Source organism: Danio rerio, chromosome 10 (assembly GCF_052040795.2).
Source record: "Danio rerio strain M-AB ecotype USA chromosome 10, GRCz13ab, whole genome shotgun sequence".
Lineage (NCBI taxonomy): Eukaryota > Metazoa > Chordata > Actinopteri > Cypriniformes > Danionidae > Danio > Danio rerio.
The window spans coordinates 46,839,840-46,857,500 of NC_141030.1; the positions used below are offsets into that span (position 1 = coordinate 46,839,840).

The 17,661-nt window shown below is 38.0% G+C and overlaps 1 protein-coding gene across 2 annotated transcripts in view; it reads right to left on the reverse strand.

Moving 5' to 3' along the window:
* Window positions 1-17,661, reverse strand: part of ssbp2b (single stranded DNA binding protein 2b) — a 102,224-nt gene that overhangs the window by 4,713 nt on the left and 79,850 nt on the right. For both annotated transcript variants that reach the window (XM_087271470.1, XM_087271471.1), the window contains exons 7-16: window positions 13,962-14,016; window positions 11,258-11,328; window positions 11,127-11,182; window positions 9,858-9,903; window positions 9,694-9,729; window positions 6,985-7,039; window positions 3,225-3,295; window positions 1,658-1,736; window positions 779-807; window positions 585-683 (exon numbers count right to left, since the gene is read on the reverse strand). In XM_087271470.1, the coding sequence (XP_087127596.1) occupies window positions 585-683; window positions 779-807; window positions 1,658-1,736; window positions 3,225-3,295; window positions 6,985-7,039; window positions 9,694-9,729; window positions 9,858-9,903; window positions 11,127-11,182; window positions 11,258-11,328; window positions 13,962-14,016 (597 nt within the window). The remainder of the gene's footprint in view (window positions 1-584; window positions 684-778; window positions 808-1,657; window positions 1,737-3,224; window positions 3,296-6,984; window positions 7,040-9,693; window positions 9,730-9,857; window positions 9,904-11,126; window positions 11,183-11,257; window positions 11,329-13,961; window positions 14,017-17,661) is intronic.

Here is a 17,661-nt window from a genome sequence, read left to right on the forward strand (position 1 = left end):
TGCAGTTAAACACCAGCATACTACTGTATTCTTAACAATAACAGTGATTACGAGAACACAAGGATACACGAATGGTTAAGAATGCATTTTCAGAAACAGCCAGTGTCTAAATGAATGGATCTATAGATGCCTTCAACTTAAACCATGGCTGGAGAAAACGGAGCTGCCGACTCCGAAAGTGAACACGTCGAGCTCATGATAGATCACATAGCGTGGTCAATGATATATATATATATATATATATATATATATATATATATATATATATATATATTGCAATAACAACTAAACAATCACAGTATGTACAAATCAAAGAGAGAATATAGTCTGTACAAACCATACAACGATTACTTTTTAAAAACTCTGAAAACTCTAAAGTGTAAAATAAATTAAAATGTACATATAAGAAATTTAAAATATGTTTAATATTTATACTATTTTAAATTAAGAATACACATTAAGTATGTTTTCACGGTGCAATTAATGCAGTTCTTTACTATAAGAATCAATTTTTGATTAGACCTTTTTAACGTGACGAGTTTTAACATGAAGTTTTATACATAAAGAGTAAATAAATGACATACGCTCTCGTTCTGGAAAGGGTTGAGGAAATTTCCGGCCATTTCCCCATCGTCTCGAGGCGTCCCGGGCTGGTTGCTCATGCTCAGGTTACCAGGAGAATTCTGTAGACATGTGACATGTGACAGACAGACATGTGTCATTCATGGGTCGACTTCAGCTAAACTTATCCTACAATGATATTGAAATCCCCTCTTACTTTGGGCATACTGTCCATATCAGCTGAGCCTACACAAATGAGAAAATGCATGTCAGATTGCAGAATGGCAAAAACTTGCTATTTTTGAAGTGCATGATCAATTATAACAAAACAATCACAACATAAAACATTTAACAAATGTTTAAATAAATAATTCGGAAAGGAACACTTCAACTTTTTAAAAACACTCATTTTACAAGTCTTCTAGTGTTATCAGTTGACTTGAACTATTTTTGAATCCATTCCGGCAGGGTCACTTTTAGCTTAGCTTAGCATAATGAATGGAATCGGATTAGACCATTAGCATTTTGTTAAAAAAATCCAAATAGATTTTTGATAATTTTCCTATGTAAAGTTGAAGTCTTCTGTAGTTAAATCATGTTATAAAACTAACAGAAAATGAAAACATTTTCATTTGTCATGGCAGAGTGAAAGCCCCGCCCACTGCCTCTCATTGGCATAGGACGTTAGTTTAGTTTTTTAATCTGCCACTATGCTGACACACAGGCATTTGTAGCCCCGCCCTCTTTTGAAAAGAGCACAATCTCATTTGAATTTAAAGCGACAGTCGCCAAAACTCTATGATTAAGATCAAAGCTTCAGTTTCTGAGGATTAAAGAACATTATTTGTGTGGCATTTTGAGCTGAAACTTCACAAACACACTCTGGGGACATCTGACTTATTTGACATCTTGTAAAAAGGGACATAATAAGTGGCCTTTAATTTTACTGAAATCACAAAAAAGAATATTGAAAAAAAATATGCGCAAGTGTCCACAAGGGGGAGTAAGAACACAAGGCAAATTATGACAAAAATAAAAGCGTGAAAGCTGCAATTATGACTCTTTGATGCTTCAGGAGTTTGTGGAGTGCTTTTACCTAATGATCCGTTCATATGATGCGGCTCCAGTCCTGCCAGACCCCCCAACGGCCCCTCGCCACCCGCACCCAGAGGAAACTAACAAAACACACACACCATCGCCAAATATTACATCTTCTACAGGGCTTCAGATAAACAAAACGAAATAAAGGCCTGTTCACACCAAGCGCGATAACGCGTCATTTACAAAAATCATTAACAGTGAATGATAATGATCTGTTTATTTGTAGATTCTACTTTTGATTGAGCATTATAACCAGCAGGTGTGCACAGCGCATCTGACCAGTGAATCCAGCTCAAGTAATCAATCTAATCAAACAATACTAGTCAATTCTGCAGCATTTACAAGACAAACACACTCAAACTAGCACTGGATTTTGACCTTCCGTGTATAAATTTTTTATCATTATTTCCAGCCTGATCTCTTGAGGAAACGTAAGTATTTTACGTTTTGTCAGTTTAGTGGCTAATTTGTATGAGTTCAGTTGTACAAAAATGTATGATTTTAAAAAGGAGGCGTAGCACCCAACCTTGCCCCTAAACCCAACCATCATTGGGGAATAAGCAAATTGTACTAACTTTTACGAATGAGATTCTACGAGTTCATACAAACTAGCCACTAAACCAAAATGTTATGCATTGTCGTGAGATTGTGTTGTTATTTCCCATGGTAAAACCAACTGTTTCCATGATAGTCATGATCTTTAAATAATCTTTAAAAGAGGACTTATCATCATCAGTGTGTGCTTCTCCACAGTGTCGTCTGCATCTTAAAAAATGAGCTTTAATTTTCACTGGATTCTGATTGGCTGTCTGTGTTTTATCGTTCATCGGCTGGGAAAAATCGTTCAGAAAATGATCGCAATGATATCGTTCCTCTGCATCTTTATCGTTGTAGTTGTCCAGTGAACTATGGTATTCTTAAACACCATGAACAATTTTTACAACTCTATTGTTATTGTTTTCATGCTTGGCGTGAACAGGCCTTAAGTACTGTGGTTGAAAAAGCTTAACGTGCTGCAATTTAAGAAAACGCATGCAATTATAAAAAGCACCAGCAAATTAAGAAAAGATTTTCATTGGTTTGAAAAATTTGCACAACGCAAACAAATAAAGAAAACGTGCTGCATTTTCTCACAACACATGCAAATAGCATGGTACACAATGGAAATGTTTCAGGGGGACCTAAAAATATGATGGACCCGGCTATTTAGATTATGGTTATAGGCTAATATAATACAAAAATCAAAGAAATGGTGTAATCAGGAAGCTAAAATGAACAACCTTTAAAAGATCACCTCTAGTACAACTCCACTGAACAATAGTCATGGCACAATAAACAAATCCCAGCCGGTCTGGCACATTTTTGGGTCCCCCTGAAACATTTCCATTGCGTCCTATTTGCATGTGTCGTGGGAAAATGTAGCACGTATTCCTGATTTGTTTGCATTGTGAGTATTTGCAACATTCTTAATTCGCTGGTGTTTTTTGTAATTGCATGTGTTCCCACAAGCTCTCTCGGCCAGTATAAGCTTTAAACGTCTGAATCTCCTCCTGTTATCATACATTTTGCCGGTTTGCTCCGGGCGGCACTGCGTTGATCATGGTGTACATGTTTTCTCCAGAGTTTGTTGAGTCTGTGGAGACAAATATACATAATAATCAATGATATTTCAGTTTATGCTTCACTCAAATGATTGAAGATTTTAAAGATCAGGGGTCCGTTCTTCGTACCTCGCTTAAATGATCTAAGATGATTTTGCAGATGCTGGATCTTTTAATCTCGATAACTAATCTCTCGCTAATTTGGTTCTTCAAAAAAGATTGCAAATCAGATGAAACTGTCTGGATGAACTGATCTGAGATCGCTGCGTGTGTTGTGAAGGACAGATCTATCGATCCTCGAAATCATGATCAGCAATGCAACGATTGGCTGACAGCACAGCAGCGTAATGACATCATCTGATTAATATTCAACTATCCATGTGACAAAATTACATCAAATTAGCAGTAAATGGTTTGTTAAATATGACACGCAATAACTGTACACATTGTTGTGGTCTGCATGCTTGGCCCTTTGTGTCAAGAGCAATTTATTTAGTTTTACAGTTAGAGCGGATTTTCCTTATTATAGTAGTATTATAGTAGCCGTTTTTTAATCGGTGTAAAGAATAACTGGATGTTTACAAAAGCATTTTGATATTGTTAAAGGTGTCTGCAACTTTTATGAAGCATCAAATCACCGTCATATTAACTGTCAAAACATGTTTATGACTGCATAAATGTATTATTGCTTTTAAAAAATCACATATTGTGCATGTCTATTATACACAAATTGTACTAAAGCGATCTAAAAAGTTCATAATAGTTGCACCACCAGGTGGCAGTCTTTGTACTTTCATTTCGGGGGTGCAGATTGCATTAGTTTATTTATACATTTATAACTTTATTTATTTTATTAATAACTATAACTTTATATATATATATATATATATATATATATATATATATATATATATATATATATATATATATATATATATATATATATATATATATATATATATATATTAGGGATGGGAAGATTAACCGATATGTATTATGCGCGTTCACGATGCGAGTGCATCGGTTCAGCAGCAGAGGATGAATGAAATTTTGGAAGCAAATCGAGATGCATCGGTTTTTGCGAGATGCATCGATTTTTCCGAGATACAGCTTATATTTTTAATATAGAATGTATTTTTTATTTATTAACAAGTGTTGTCAACCTGTTTTTGGCGCATAATTTAATCGACCTACATAAAGTAAGCCTTAGCAACGGATTTGCGGATGTGCACACACTACAACTCAGTGTATCAGGTGTGCGGATGAAGCTAGTGGAGCGCCCTCAGAAAGCGCGAGAAGCAAAACAAACATTTTATTCCTCACTGAGTTTTAAATCTAAAGTATGGCAAGCAACATTATGGATTTAAGGATGGACGACTTGACAGGACAGATGCAATTTGCAAAATGTGCCGCGCATCTGTAAAATACGCGGGCAGTACGACTAATCTGATATCTCACTTGAAGCGGCGCCACGGAGTTGTTGTGAAAGCATCTTCCAGTGTTTCTGCATCCCCGGCTTTCGCACTGCTTCAACCAGCTCCAAAAGTGGTGAGAAAAGCATTGCAAGTTTTTTTTTTCCATGCGCAACAGTTCTGCTCGCTCTACGCCAATAACGAATGCTATTGCATTGTTCATCTGCAAAGATATTCAACCTAGTGTCACGGAGAACGAAGGTTTTAAACACCTCCTCCTGTTAATTTTTATTTAATTATAATAATAATAATATAAATAATAATAATGATAAAAATAATTGGGTGTCACAGTGGCACAGTGGGTAGTTTGACCACCTCAAAGCAAGAAGATTGCTGGTTTGTTATATTTTTATTAGCCTGTTGTTTACAGTGACAGTGATGTTTCAACGCAGCATAACACTGCTAGTTCACCTTAAGTTTTGAATAATCAGTGGCAAAATATATCTTTGTAAAACTTGTTTTCATAGTTGAAAAGTTAAATCACAATTCTTGTTGTGCAATGCTAATTTTATTTATGTTGAAAGAGTGCAAATATATATATATTTTTTAAATATATATTGCACTTATACATTCTGTTTATCTTGAAAATACTTAAATAATATGTGCTATATGTTCTAAAATGGCCCTCTACTGTAAACTGACACTCTGGCTTTGAGAGAAAAGCCAGTTTGTAAAAAAAGTCTTGGTTTTGCTTGGTTAATAAATAATCAAACTCATTCAATGGCACAGCATCCTCTTTCACATCATCTCATAAACTTGATCTAACTAGTTAGTGCTGAAATATCGCATTGTATCGTGATATGGGTGTGAATCGTATCGTGTTGCATCGCAATATGTCACAAATGTATCGCTAATATATCGGATCGTATTCTTTGTATCGAGATGCGTATCGGATCGGCATTATAGCTTAGATGCCCAACCCTAATATATATATATATATATATATATATATATATATATATATATATATAAAATATTTACTATTTTCCTAAGTGTATGTAACTTCTGTAAGAAAATATCAGAATTCGGTACATTCTTTCTGTATTATCTTTGCTTGAACTGACCCGATCTAATCCTGTTTATATGAATTGAACCTGCTCTCGATCAGGTTTGAGCTAGCAGAACTGTTGCTATGACAACAACTCTTGAATCAGTTTTGAAGAACGAAACGATTCTGGATCGTGTCAAATCGTCAATAACCAAATCCAGCTAACTGAGTAATCCACGTACGAAGAACGGACCCCTGCTCACTGAAGGCATGCTTTTAAATGTATCGCTATATTACTGAACAATAAATTAAATTAATGAACAGCTGAAGTAAAAATTATTAGCCGTCAAATTTTAATTAGTTAAGTGTTGCTAAACAGATTCCAAAAAAATTCAACACATTTTTAAACAATAGTTTTAATTACTAATTTCAAATAGATCATTTCATTTGTCTGTTCATGATGACAGTATGTAATATTTTAGTAGTTAATCTGCAAAAAACTAGTAATCAGCTTAACGTGTAATTTAAAGGCTTAACTAGGTTAATGTATTAATCATAGTTATTAGATAACAATGGTTTGATCGGAAATTGGAAAAAGAAATCTTAAGGAGCCAAATAGTATTGACCTTGGTATAAAAAATGTGAAAACTATCTAGATGATATTAAAACAACTAAATGTTAGATAAAATGAATAGTAAATCTAACAATCCAATATCTAAAATACATCAAATAATACATTAAACAAAAAATAAAATGTATTATTAAACATTACATGAATAAAAGATTACATCCACATGAATACAATTAATGTAATAAATTAAGTATAAAAATTTCTTTAATGTTCATAATCATTCATTCATTCATCTTTTCGGCTTAGTCCCTTTATTAATTTGGGTATCCAGCATATGTTTTACGCAGCAGATGCCCTTCCAGCTGCAACCCATCACTGGGAAAAATCCATACACTCTCATTCACACACAATTTAATCTACCCAATTCACCTGTATTACATGTCTTTGGACTGTGGGGGAAACCGGAGCACCAGGAGGAAACCCACGCCAACACGGGAGAACATGCAAACTCCACACAGAAATGATAACTGACGCAGCCGAGGCTCGAACCAGCGATCATCTTGTTGTGAGGCGATTGTGCTACCCACTGCGCCACCGTGCTGTCATATTCATCATCTTTTTTTTCAGTTATATATATATATATATATAAGTATTTCTATCTGTAATTAAGCTTCATTATGGCTGTTGTACCTGCAGGGCTGGGCATGATGGGTGTCCCTGGCGGCCCTCCTCCTCCCGGCGGACCCTTAAAACAGTGAACACAGAATGATTTTAATGATTTAGATGATATATATATATTAGAGGTGTGAACCTATACTGGTCTCACGGTTCGGTTCGGTTACGATTATCATGCCATCGATTCGGCATGTAAATACCGGCGCTCACCTCCCTCACGACAGAGCGCATAGGAGACAAATGACGTCAGTACATAATAACCGGTTATGATTATTACTGAATCGATACCGAATTGTCCGCGTCTGCATCACGGTGCACCTAAGAAACAATTAATTTTGACACCCCTAATATATATATATATATATATATATATATATATATATATATATATATATATATATATAGGCAAGGCCTCTAGATCAGGGGTTCTCAAACTTTTCAGCTCTCGACCCCCAAAATAACAATGCCAGTGGCTCGCGACCCCCAATATCCTCTGAGGTGGTTATAAATACAGCAACTTTGCATGCAATGATGCACACACACACCAATCGCCAAAGTTTATTCTTCGTAGATTTTTTTATGTATGTTAGGGCTGTAAATGGACCAGAAAACTTAACCTGGTGATCAATCTGCTGCATCTGAAGCTATTGCTGTGTCTTTAATATAATGTAACTATCCAGCGATCGCAATCCAATAGAACTAGTAACTATAAGCTACTATAGTAACTATATATAGTAGTATATAGTAACTATAAACCATTATTTTTTCTTTTCAGTAGGTTATGGATAAAATATGGTAATTCTTATGGTTTAATAAAAATAAATAGATTTTTGGAAATCACCAGGCGACCCCCCCTTCATTGTCCCACGACCCCTCGAGGGGTCCCGACCCCCACTTTGAGAACCACTGCTCTAGATTATGCTTATTTGAGCACAATAAAACCTGATCATGCCTTGATTGTTAATGATTTGACTAGGACAGTAAGGTCTGACTCTGCTCAGACTAAAGTCTCATCACTGAACAGAAATAAAAGTCCTGAAAGTCGTGCTGCAGTGGAGACAGAATGAATATTGTGTCTGACTCCATCATGAGCTTGGAGGACTGCATCCATACATCTCTGACATGACTCAAATCACTGATTAATGAAGTCATCTGGAATGAAGAAGAAAGCGTTCCTGCAGGACTCCCAGAGCTCATCAAGAGTCTTTAGATTCATCATCAATGCCTCCTCCTTCATCTTACCCCAGACATGCTCAATAATGTTCATGCCTGGTAACTGGGCTGGCCAATCCTGGAGCACTTTGACCTTCTTTGCTTTCAGGATCTTTGATGTGGAGGCTGAAGTATGAGGAGCGCTATCCTGCTGGAGAATTGTCCCTCTCCTGTGGTTTGTAATGTAATGAGCAGCACAAATGTCTTGATACCTCAGGCTGTTGATGTTGCAGATCTCTCGCACGCCCCCATACTGAATACAACCCCAAACCATGACTTTTCCTTCACCAAACTTGACTGATTTCTATGAGAATCTTGGTTCCATGTGGGTTCCAGTAGGTCTTCTGCAGTGTTTGCAGATGATTCAGCAGAGAAATCCACCTTCTGACACTTTTCCAAATGATCAACTAAAAGTCCAGTTATTATTTTTTGCTCTTACAACTGAGATCAAGACAAGACTTTGTCAGGTATTGTGTATATATATATATATATATAAGACATCATAGTGTATTTGTATGATATGTGCATGTGTGTGTATCTATCTGTGTGTGTGTCTGTCTATATATGTTTGTATGTGAGTGTCTCTATCTGTGTGTGTGTGTGTGTGTGTGTGTGTGTGCGTTTCTGTCTGTCTGTGTTCTGCTGTCCTCAGCCGCTCTTTTCAAATCTGCTCCTCCTGAATCTAATGATCTCTCTCTCTCTCTCTCTCTCTCTCTCTCTCTGCTGAATCAGCTCTTCTTCTGTCCTCTGTCTTCAGTAAAGCTCAGTGTCTCCTGTCAGTTACGGCTTCTGCAAATTACTTTTACTGACTGACTCTGACTGTTTGCCTTACAGTAAAGTCATGAGACTTATTTTTATCCCTTGTGTGCTGTTGGGTCGTCTCATCTACTTTGGGCTGATTTTGAGTATTAATTTAACCTCAACTTCCTCTGTGTTTCAGCAAATTGGATGATTTTGGTGACAAATCTTATTTAGACACATAATTTGGAAAATGAATGCTCTGAAAATGTTCAAAACCTCATAATAATACACTCTGGGCAAATTGACTACCCTTTTAATATACTGGTGGCTGTTTTTGCCCCAATGACTTCCATTATAATCATTTATTGACTGTAAAGCCATAACAGCATATGATCATGTGTTCTTGATTGTTGCTGGTTTTCTCTGTTGTAAGGAGTGTGAGTGTATAAGAGAGACCTGTGCACACTTATCTTGATATGTTTGAGAAAATACAGAAAAGCAGCTCAGCTCTCAGAATATAGTAAACACAGTCAAGTGTATTTCTGCACAGACACTATAATCTGCTGTTTTACTCCACTGAACTCCATATAAAAGTCTCTTCAGCACAGGCCTATCTAAAGGGTTAATGCTGCCAACTGATGATCAAGAGTAAAAACGACACATTTTACCTCTTCCCAACAGAGAAAACCAGCAACAAACAAGACTGCACGATTATAAGCTGTGTGTGTGTGTGTGTGTGTGTGTGTGTGTGTGTATGTACGAAGCTCTTACCACGTAACTGCCAGGAGACGCCGATGAATACGGGATCTGAAAAGTAATGTGGATTCAATCAGACAGAAAACACAGAGCAGGTCAACAAAGCAGATGCAAACATCTCCCACAGCTGTACTGCTGACATTAACACATACACACACACACACACACGCATCACTCACCGAGTTGGAGTTTGGTGGATTGGGCCACGGTCTTCCTCCAGGACCCCTGAAACACAGAGACACACACACACACACATCTTCATTTACTAAACACACTGATTAACATATGCAGTAATCAGAAATGCTCTTTGCTATTAGGAAGATACAAACACCAAGGCTATTACAGTTTCACATTTTTAAATGAGCTTTTATTTATTTATTTATATTTATATATTTAATATTTTTAGATTGGCTGTACATTTCAGTTTAGTTTTAGTTTGTTTTTAATGTTTTTGTTTTGGATGTTTTAGTTTAGCTTTAATTTTGTGAACACACTTCTATTTAGTCTTTGTATGTTTAATTTCATTAATTCATTCTTTTTGCCAACTTATCCAGCAGGTGTTTTACACAGCAGATGACCTTCCAGCTGCAATCCATTACTGGAAAACACCCATACACTCATTCACACACACACTCATACACTACGGCCAATTTAATTCAACCAATTCCGCTATAGCGCATGTGTTTGGAAACCCACGCCAACACAGGGAGAACATGCAAACTCCACACAGAAATGAATGAACCTATTGTAATTTAACTTGACCTGACCTGACCTGACCTGACCTGACCTGACCTGAACTGACCTGACCTGACCTGACCTGAACTGACCTGACTTGACTTGACTTAATCTAACCTGACTTGACTTAATATAACTTATACTAACCTAACCACATAATTTGACTTGACTTGACTTAACTTGACCTGACTTAACTTAACTTGACCTGACTTAACCAAACCAAACCTAACCTAACTTAACTTAACTTGATCTGAATTAACCTAACCTAACCTAACCTAACTTAACTTAACCTAACTTAACTTGACCTGAATTAACCTAACCTAACCTAACCTAACCTAACTTAACCTACCCTACCCTACCCTGCCCTACCCTAACTTAACTTAACTTAACTTAACTTAACTTAACTTAACTTAACTTAACTTAACTTAACTTAACTAACTTAACTTAACTTAACTTAACTTAACTTAACTTAACTTAACTTAACTTAACTTAACTTGACCTGAATTAACCTAACCTAACTTAACCTAACCTAACCTAACCTAACCTAACTTAACTTAACTTAACTTAACTTAACTTAACTTAACCTGAATTAACCTAACCTAACCTAACCTAACTTAATTTAACTTAACCTTACCTAACCTAAACTAACCTAAGCTAACCTACCTTAACTTAACTGTAAGAGTTAATTGTGTTAGGGTAACTGTAGTACGTACATGTTCATTGGGGGTCCACCGAGGGCGTTGAGTGGGGGCCTCATGCCTCCTCCATACTATAATAACAATAAAACAAATTAACTGCAGTGTCTTTAGACGAGTGACTCAAACCTACAGCTGTAATGTCATACCTGCGGCCCCAGAGGAACCATCCCTCTGGGCGGAGTCATTCTCTGCATAGCCCCGGCCATATTTGGATGACCTACCAATAAACAAATCAGAGCGAGAATAAATTAGCAAGAGGAATAAAACACTTAAGGATATTATAAAAAGTTGAATCTTTAAATAAGTTACAATTGTTTATACAGTGGGTGCGGAAAGTATTCAGATCCCCTTAAAATGTTCCACTCTTTGTTATATTGCAGCTATTTGCTAAAATCATTTAAGTTCATTTTTTCCCTCATTAATGTCAACACAGCATCGTTGACATGTTTGTAGATTTATTAAAGAAGAAACACTGAAATATCACATGGTCCTAAATGTTCAGAGCGTTTGCTGTGACACTCATTTTTAACTCAGGTGCTTTTTCTCCATTTCTTCTGATCATCCTTAAGATGGGTCTGCTTCATTTAAGTCCAGCTGTGTTTGATTACACTGACTAAACTTGATTAGGAAAGACACACACCTGTCTATATAAGAGCTTACAGCTCACAATGCATGTCAGAGTAGATGAGAATCATGAGGTCAAAGGAACTGCCTGAAGAGCTCAGAGACAGAATTGTGGCAAGGCACAGATCTGACCAAGCTTACAGAAACATTTCTGCTGTAGTTCAGGTTGCTAAGAGCACAGTGGCCTCCATAATCCTGAAATGGAAGACGTTTGGGATGATCAGAACCCTTCTTAAGCCTGGTTTATACTCGACATGTTTGCTAGTGCGAATGTGGTGTCATCGTGGTGTTTGCATAGGTTCGCTTTGGGTGTGTGCAACATGATTTTGTCTGGCAGAGCGCACAAAATACGTTTCAGTTGAGTTGAATATGAATCACTTTAAAGAGATTTTGTCTGAAACAGGTTCGACTGTACAGACATCTTCATGATTCATCCATGTCTGATCATAGGGATAATGATATGACCGATAATTCTTGGCTAGAAATTGCAACAGCCGTGGGAAAAAAAGTAAAGTTTTTTGCTGTGTTTTTTTGTCAGTAAGGGCTGCTGTCAGTGTGGACATTAATGAAGAAAAAAATGAACTTAACCACTTAAACTCTGCTGCTATTTGGGGATTTCCGCCTGGATTTTGCCTAACCAAATTTAAAAGCTTCCCAAATCCACATAAAGAGGTGTAAATGCAAAAATTTGGTATCATTTTAAAGAAAACATATCCATATCCTGAGCTGCTGCTGCGCTGATGGTCGTGGGGAGTGGAGAACATGAGTCTGATTCCAGCGACGCTCCAGGGACAGACGAGTCTTCGCTGAGGCCATCTTACAGCCTCCACCGCGGTGACTGAAGCTCTGCACAAGACTTTTGGCCAGCGGAGAAAATAAAATGGTCGTGCCCAACTGAGTCTGGTTCTCTCAAGGTTTTTTTTCTTCACTCTCATCAGTTGAAGTTTTTTTTCCCTCTCCGCTGTCGCCACTGCCTCGCATGGTTCAGGATTGGTAGAGCTACGCATCGATGAATTTGCTCTTCAGTGTTTGAACTCTCAGTAATGATTAAATCACACTGAACTGAGCTAAACTGAACTGAACTGAACTTAAACACTAAAACCTGAACCACACTGTTCCAGTTACTGTGACCATTTATGTGAAGCTGCTTTGACACAATCTACATTGTAAAAGCGCTATACAAATAAAGCTGAATTGAATTGAATTGAAAAAAAACCTTTGAATTTTCAAAAAAAAAACTAATGAAAGTGTTTAAAAGAACTGTATATGTTGTCTGTGTTATAATAAACACCTAAAAAAAGAGGTGCTTTTTGTATTTTTTTTATAAACTCGTATTTGAAAGTGTAGCTTTTAGGTTCTGTGTGGTCTAGCGTGCTGTAATTAATGTTGGTGGTTCCTGCACATGTCTGTAATCATAGGAAAACAGAAAAATGTCTCCACCATAATCTGTGCAAAAGTTATTGTATTCCAACTGATGAGAGGTGCTGTACAAGCCACAGGGACCGACCATTGTTTTCATAATTCACTATTCTTTTGTTTGATCAAACATAATTCACTGTGTTTGGACCACATCAGACATATAAAAGGATTACTTATGCACATCACCTCAAAAAACAGAGGAGAATGGCCCTGAAGCACACAGCATAAGGTAAGAGATGACAGCTCTCTGTGCTATCTGGGGCTGCTTAGTGATCATAAATGTATTGTTTTCACTTCTGCGCCATGAAAACACCACAATTCATTCAACAACTGTTTGGCATATGAATATAATTCAATAAAAGAATGCTAGAACTGTATGAGCACCGGCAAGAGCTTTCATTTGAGCTATAACTTGTACATGTGTCATATAAAAAAATATAAAAATGAACCAATGTAAAATACCTAGCTTGGGTATTCAAAATACTGTGTATTTAAGTGTAAATAACTTTTATACAGTAGAATAAAAACCAAAGTGATGCATATGTGCATAAAATATAGATTCTACACTTTCAAACGACACCACTTACGGGGGTCTGGTGCAATGCTAGCACTTTAAATCTGAAAGCGAAAGTCTATGACGTCACGGACCCAGTACCAGGTCCGCAGAGTTTAAGTGGTTAAATGATTTTAGCAAATGGCTGCAATATAACAAAGAGTGAAACATTTAGGGGGGCTGAATACTTTCCGCACCCACTGTATAAATATAATTCTGCTGCTAATTCCTAAGTCATTTGTTTTCACACAGACCCTGCTGTCGTGACGGGTCGATCAGCGGCTGGTTTCCCGGAACTCCAGCTAACGCCTGAAGCACAGAGAAACAAAGCAGATCAGAAACAGCTCACTCCTGACACACTGAAACAGAGCAGCGTTCAACATCAAGCCGAGACACTGTTAATATCACTGCAGGGAAATATTAGTCTCAGCTGGAAAGTGTTGCTATGAATCACAGCATGATGATTAAACTCAAACATCTCCATCACCAGCGCGGATTTCAATATAGAAGATTCCGGTTCTACTAGGGCTGCGTGATACTGGAAAAATTAACATTGCACTATTGAGTTTTTGAGTGATATACCATACATATATCTCATTAAATGCACTGAATATCTCTGTTTGTGAAAAATGTACTATTTCAGAATGTTTGGGGTGGTTTTATAGTGGATCACATCTGCATAAATTATTTAACTGGAATTTATTTATAAACTAATTTGGAGAGGATCACGTGTTTAGGATTGCTTGCAGCTGTCCTGCATTATCCAATTGATTATTCAGCAATCAGACAATTCCTAAGCCACTATAAGAGCCCTAGGTTAATACAACAGGCATCTTTGTTTTGAAGAATCCCCCCATCCACCCCTACTCCTCCTCCTTTTCTAGATGGGTGGCACGGTGGCCCAGTGGTTAGCACTGTTGCCTCACAGCAAGAACGTCTTTGGTTCTGGTCAATAACAAAGCCAGCTGACGTTTCTGTGTGGAGTTTACACGATCTCACCGTGCTCGCGTGGGTTTCCCCAGGGTTCCCCGGATTCCTCCCACAGTCCAAAAACATGCAACTTATGCCGAGTTCAGACTGCAGGATTTTCAAAGTAGTCGTGTCACAGATGTTTTCACACTGCATGACTATCTGGGCTAGCGTTTCGTCGTTGCTTTGTTTACACTGCAAGATGGATCGGGGACAGGGGCTTTCACATTGCATGACTTTACTATAGGAAGAATCGCCGACAACTTCGTCCAAACTACGTCTCACAGCCAAAAACACGTCGTATATCTTTTGTTATTAACTACATAATGAGAAAGAAGCCTTTAATGGGGTAGAACATGTACATGTTTGCTCACCTGGGTTTAAAGGGAATTAGCCATTTCTTCTCAACTTAAGTTGATAATAAACTAATTTCTTTCTGTATGAAACGTCAAACAGACACGGTTGCTCCTGAGTCCTGTCAAACCTCCACTAGTTTTTCCTCCATTTCGTGGGTCCAAATAAACCGAAAAAGTTTTTAACTTCTCCCCCAGCCTCCTGCTGGCCTGCAGCAGGTATACACACACACGCACACACAAGTGAAAGATGCTCTCTCATTGGCTGTAGGCGATCGCTGATGTTATTTTCAGTCAAAACTCAATTCACACGGCATGATTTGAATCGCCGACAGCTCCAGACATTTAGCACACCAAATATCTCGCAGGCATCGGCGACTCATCGGCGATTCTCTCAGATCGTGTCTTTAATAGTTCATACTGTGTGATTGTCACTCATGTGCATGAGCAGCGATTTGCCTGTGATTTCAGGCATTTGTCGGCGATTTCTCAAAACCTGTCGGCGAGCCAAAATCGGGGCTAAAATCACGCAGTCTGAACTAGGCATTAAGTTAATTGACTAATCCAAATCAGCACCATAGACATGCTCCTAGTAAGTAGTTATCTCATAAGAGCGATCACTATCTGTTCATTACTCTGCTTTAAGCATCTTCACTGTAAGAAATAAACTTCAGCTCCAGCAGTCCTTCAGTCAAGAGCAGTGAGGGATTTTCTCCTTTCGTTGTTTGATTAATGATGAAAACTGCAGCAAAACTATTGCACTGTCACTTTAATGGTTTCTCTTTCACGTGTCCTTTGATCCTCAACTCGTTTGTTTATTACACAAATGAGGGTTACTATGAATAATCACTAAACAACGTGTTCTGACACCTATTTGACCATTAAAGCGCTCACGTTAATGACTTTAGATGTGTGCGCTCTGCTCATCTCAGTGTGCGAATGAGACCGAATGCTGACCGCATGCTTCTGTGTGTGCACGCCGCAGACACACAGAAGCATGCAGTCTTACGCGCTGCTAAGTTACATTACAACACATGCTTTTAGTCATTTTCACGTGGAACTGAGCTTTGCAGAGCAACAAATGTGTACACCTGGAAAGGGGGCGGTAAATGATGGAATAATCGTTTATCTCGATTAATGGTTTTTCATAATCGTTAGAAGCCAAAATCGAAATTGAAATCAGATTTTCTATTAATTGCACAGCCCTACTGGTTATATATAAAAGTGGGCTCCCCAAAGGCCACGGTACAGCTCCAACATTGTGTGTGTCTAAGTGTTTTCCATCACCCAATGTCTTTTGTATTTTTAGGGGCCGAGCACTGAAACGGTGTGTAGTCCCTATTGGAATTGCTCAATTTCTTATTAATATTCTTCCGCGGAATGAATCGCGGTTTTGAGGGTCTAATCATGCCCAAAAACTCACAAAACTTTGCATATGCCCCAGAAGTGGCGAAAAATTTACGTTTGTTATGCATTTCAGAAGTGGGTGTGGCAAAATGACTCGACTGCGCCACCTATGTACTTTTGACGGACTGGCCACCGAGCTACGAATCACGCGCACGCACAAAAATTGGCACACACCTCAAACACGCCAAAACCTACAAAAAAAAGTCTACTGGTGTAAAGTCTCAAACCCGACAGGAAATCTGTTTTTTTAACTTCCTGCGGCGAAAAAGTATAGTTTTTGCCATTTCCAGGCGTTGTATTTTAACGAACTCCTCTTAGGGATTTTATCCGATCAACACCAAAATTGGGTTTGTCATCTAAAGGCCTTAGCCATGTTAAAATGCAAAGATCTAAAGTTTTCGTCGAAGGGCGTGTCCACGGCGGCCTCGCAAACTTTGACCATTCGCCACGAAACAGGAAGCTGTTTTAACTCAGGCATGCATAATCCGATTTGCCTCAAAATTCACACGTTTGATAAGAGTCCTGACCTGAACACGTTTACTTGCCTATATCCAGATACAGTTATAGCGCCACCAGCTGGCTACAGGAAATTACTTATAACTCACAATAAAACAATGTCCGTGAATCTGTGATTTTCTCAGGTTTTTTATAAATCTTGGCTTAAAATAATACTGTTTGCTCTTCTCTGTCTTCCTGAGGCCACCGGGCGACGATGAGCCCGTGTGGGAGGTCCCTTTCATCGCTGCTTGCAGCTTTAATGAATAGATGTGTTTCCTTATGCAGTGGTCACATTAGAGTTTGAGCTTGCCAAATTCTGTCACACGTCACTGCGAAAAGCGGCAACAATAAACAAGATGATCAGACATAAAAAAAATTAGTGATTGGTCCATATTTTACATTTCTGTCCAGAGAGGTCATGTTTTGATCTTCGTTTGGTTTCACGCGATCACGTGATGCTATTTCGCAGGTCAGAGTTGTCTGTCGCATGAGCTTGCATTTCTGGTCAGCCACTGTCGCATCTGCATGAATGGGGCAAAAAGTGCAGTGTGACTGTGTCTTTATTAGTACATTCATTCATTCATTCATATTATTGTCGGTTTAGTCCCTTTAATAATCCGGGGTTGCCACAGCGGAATGAACCGCCAACTTATCCAGCATGTTTTTTACGCAGCGGATGCCCTTCCAGCCGCAACCCATCCCTGGGAAATGTATTAGTACATATGAA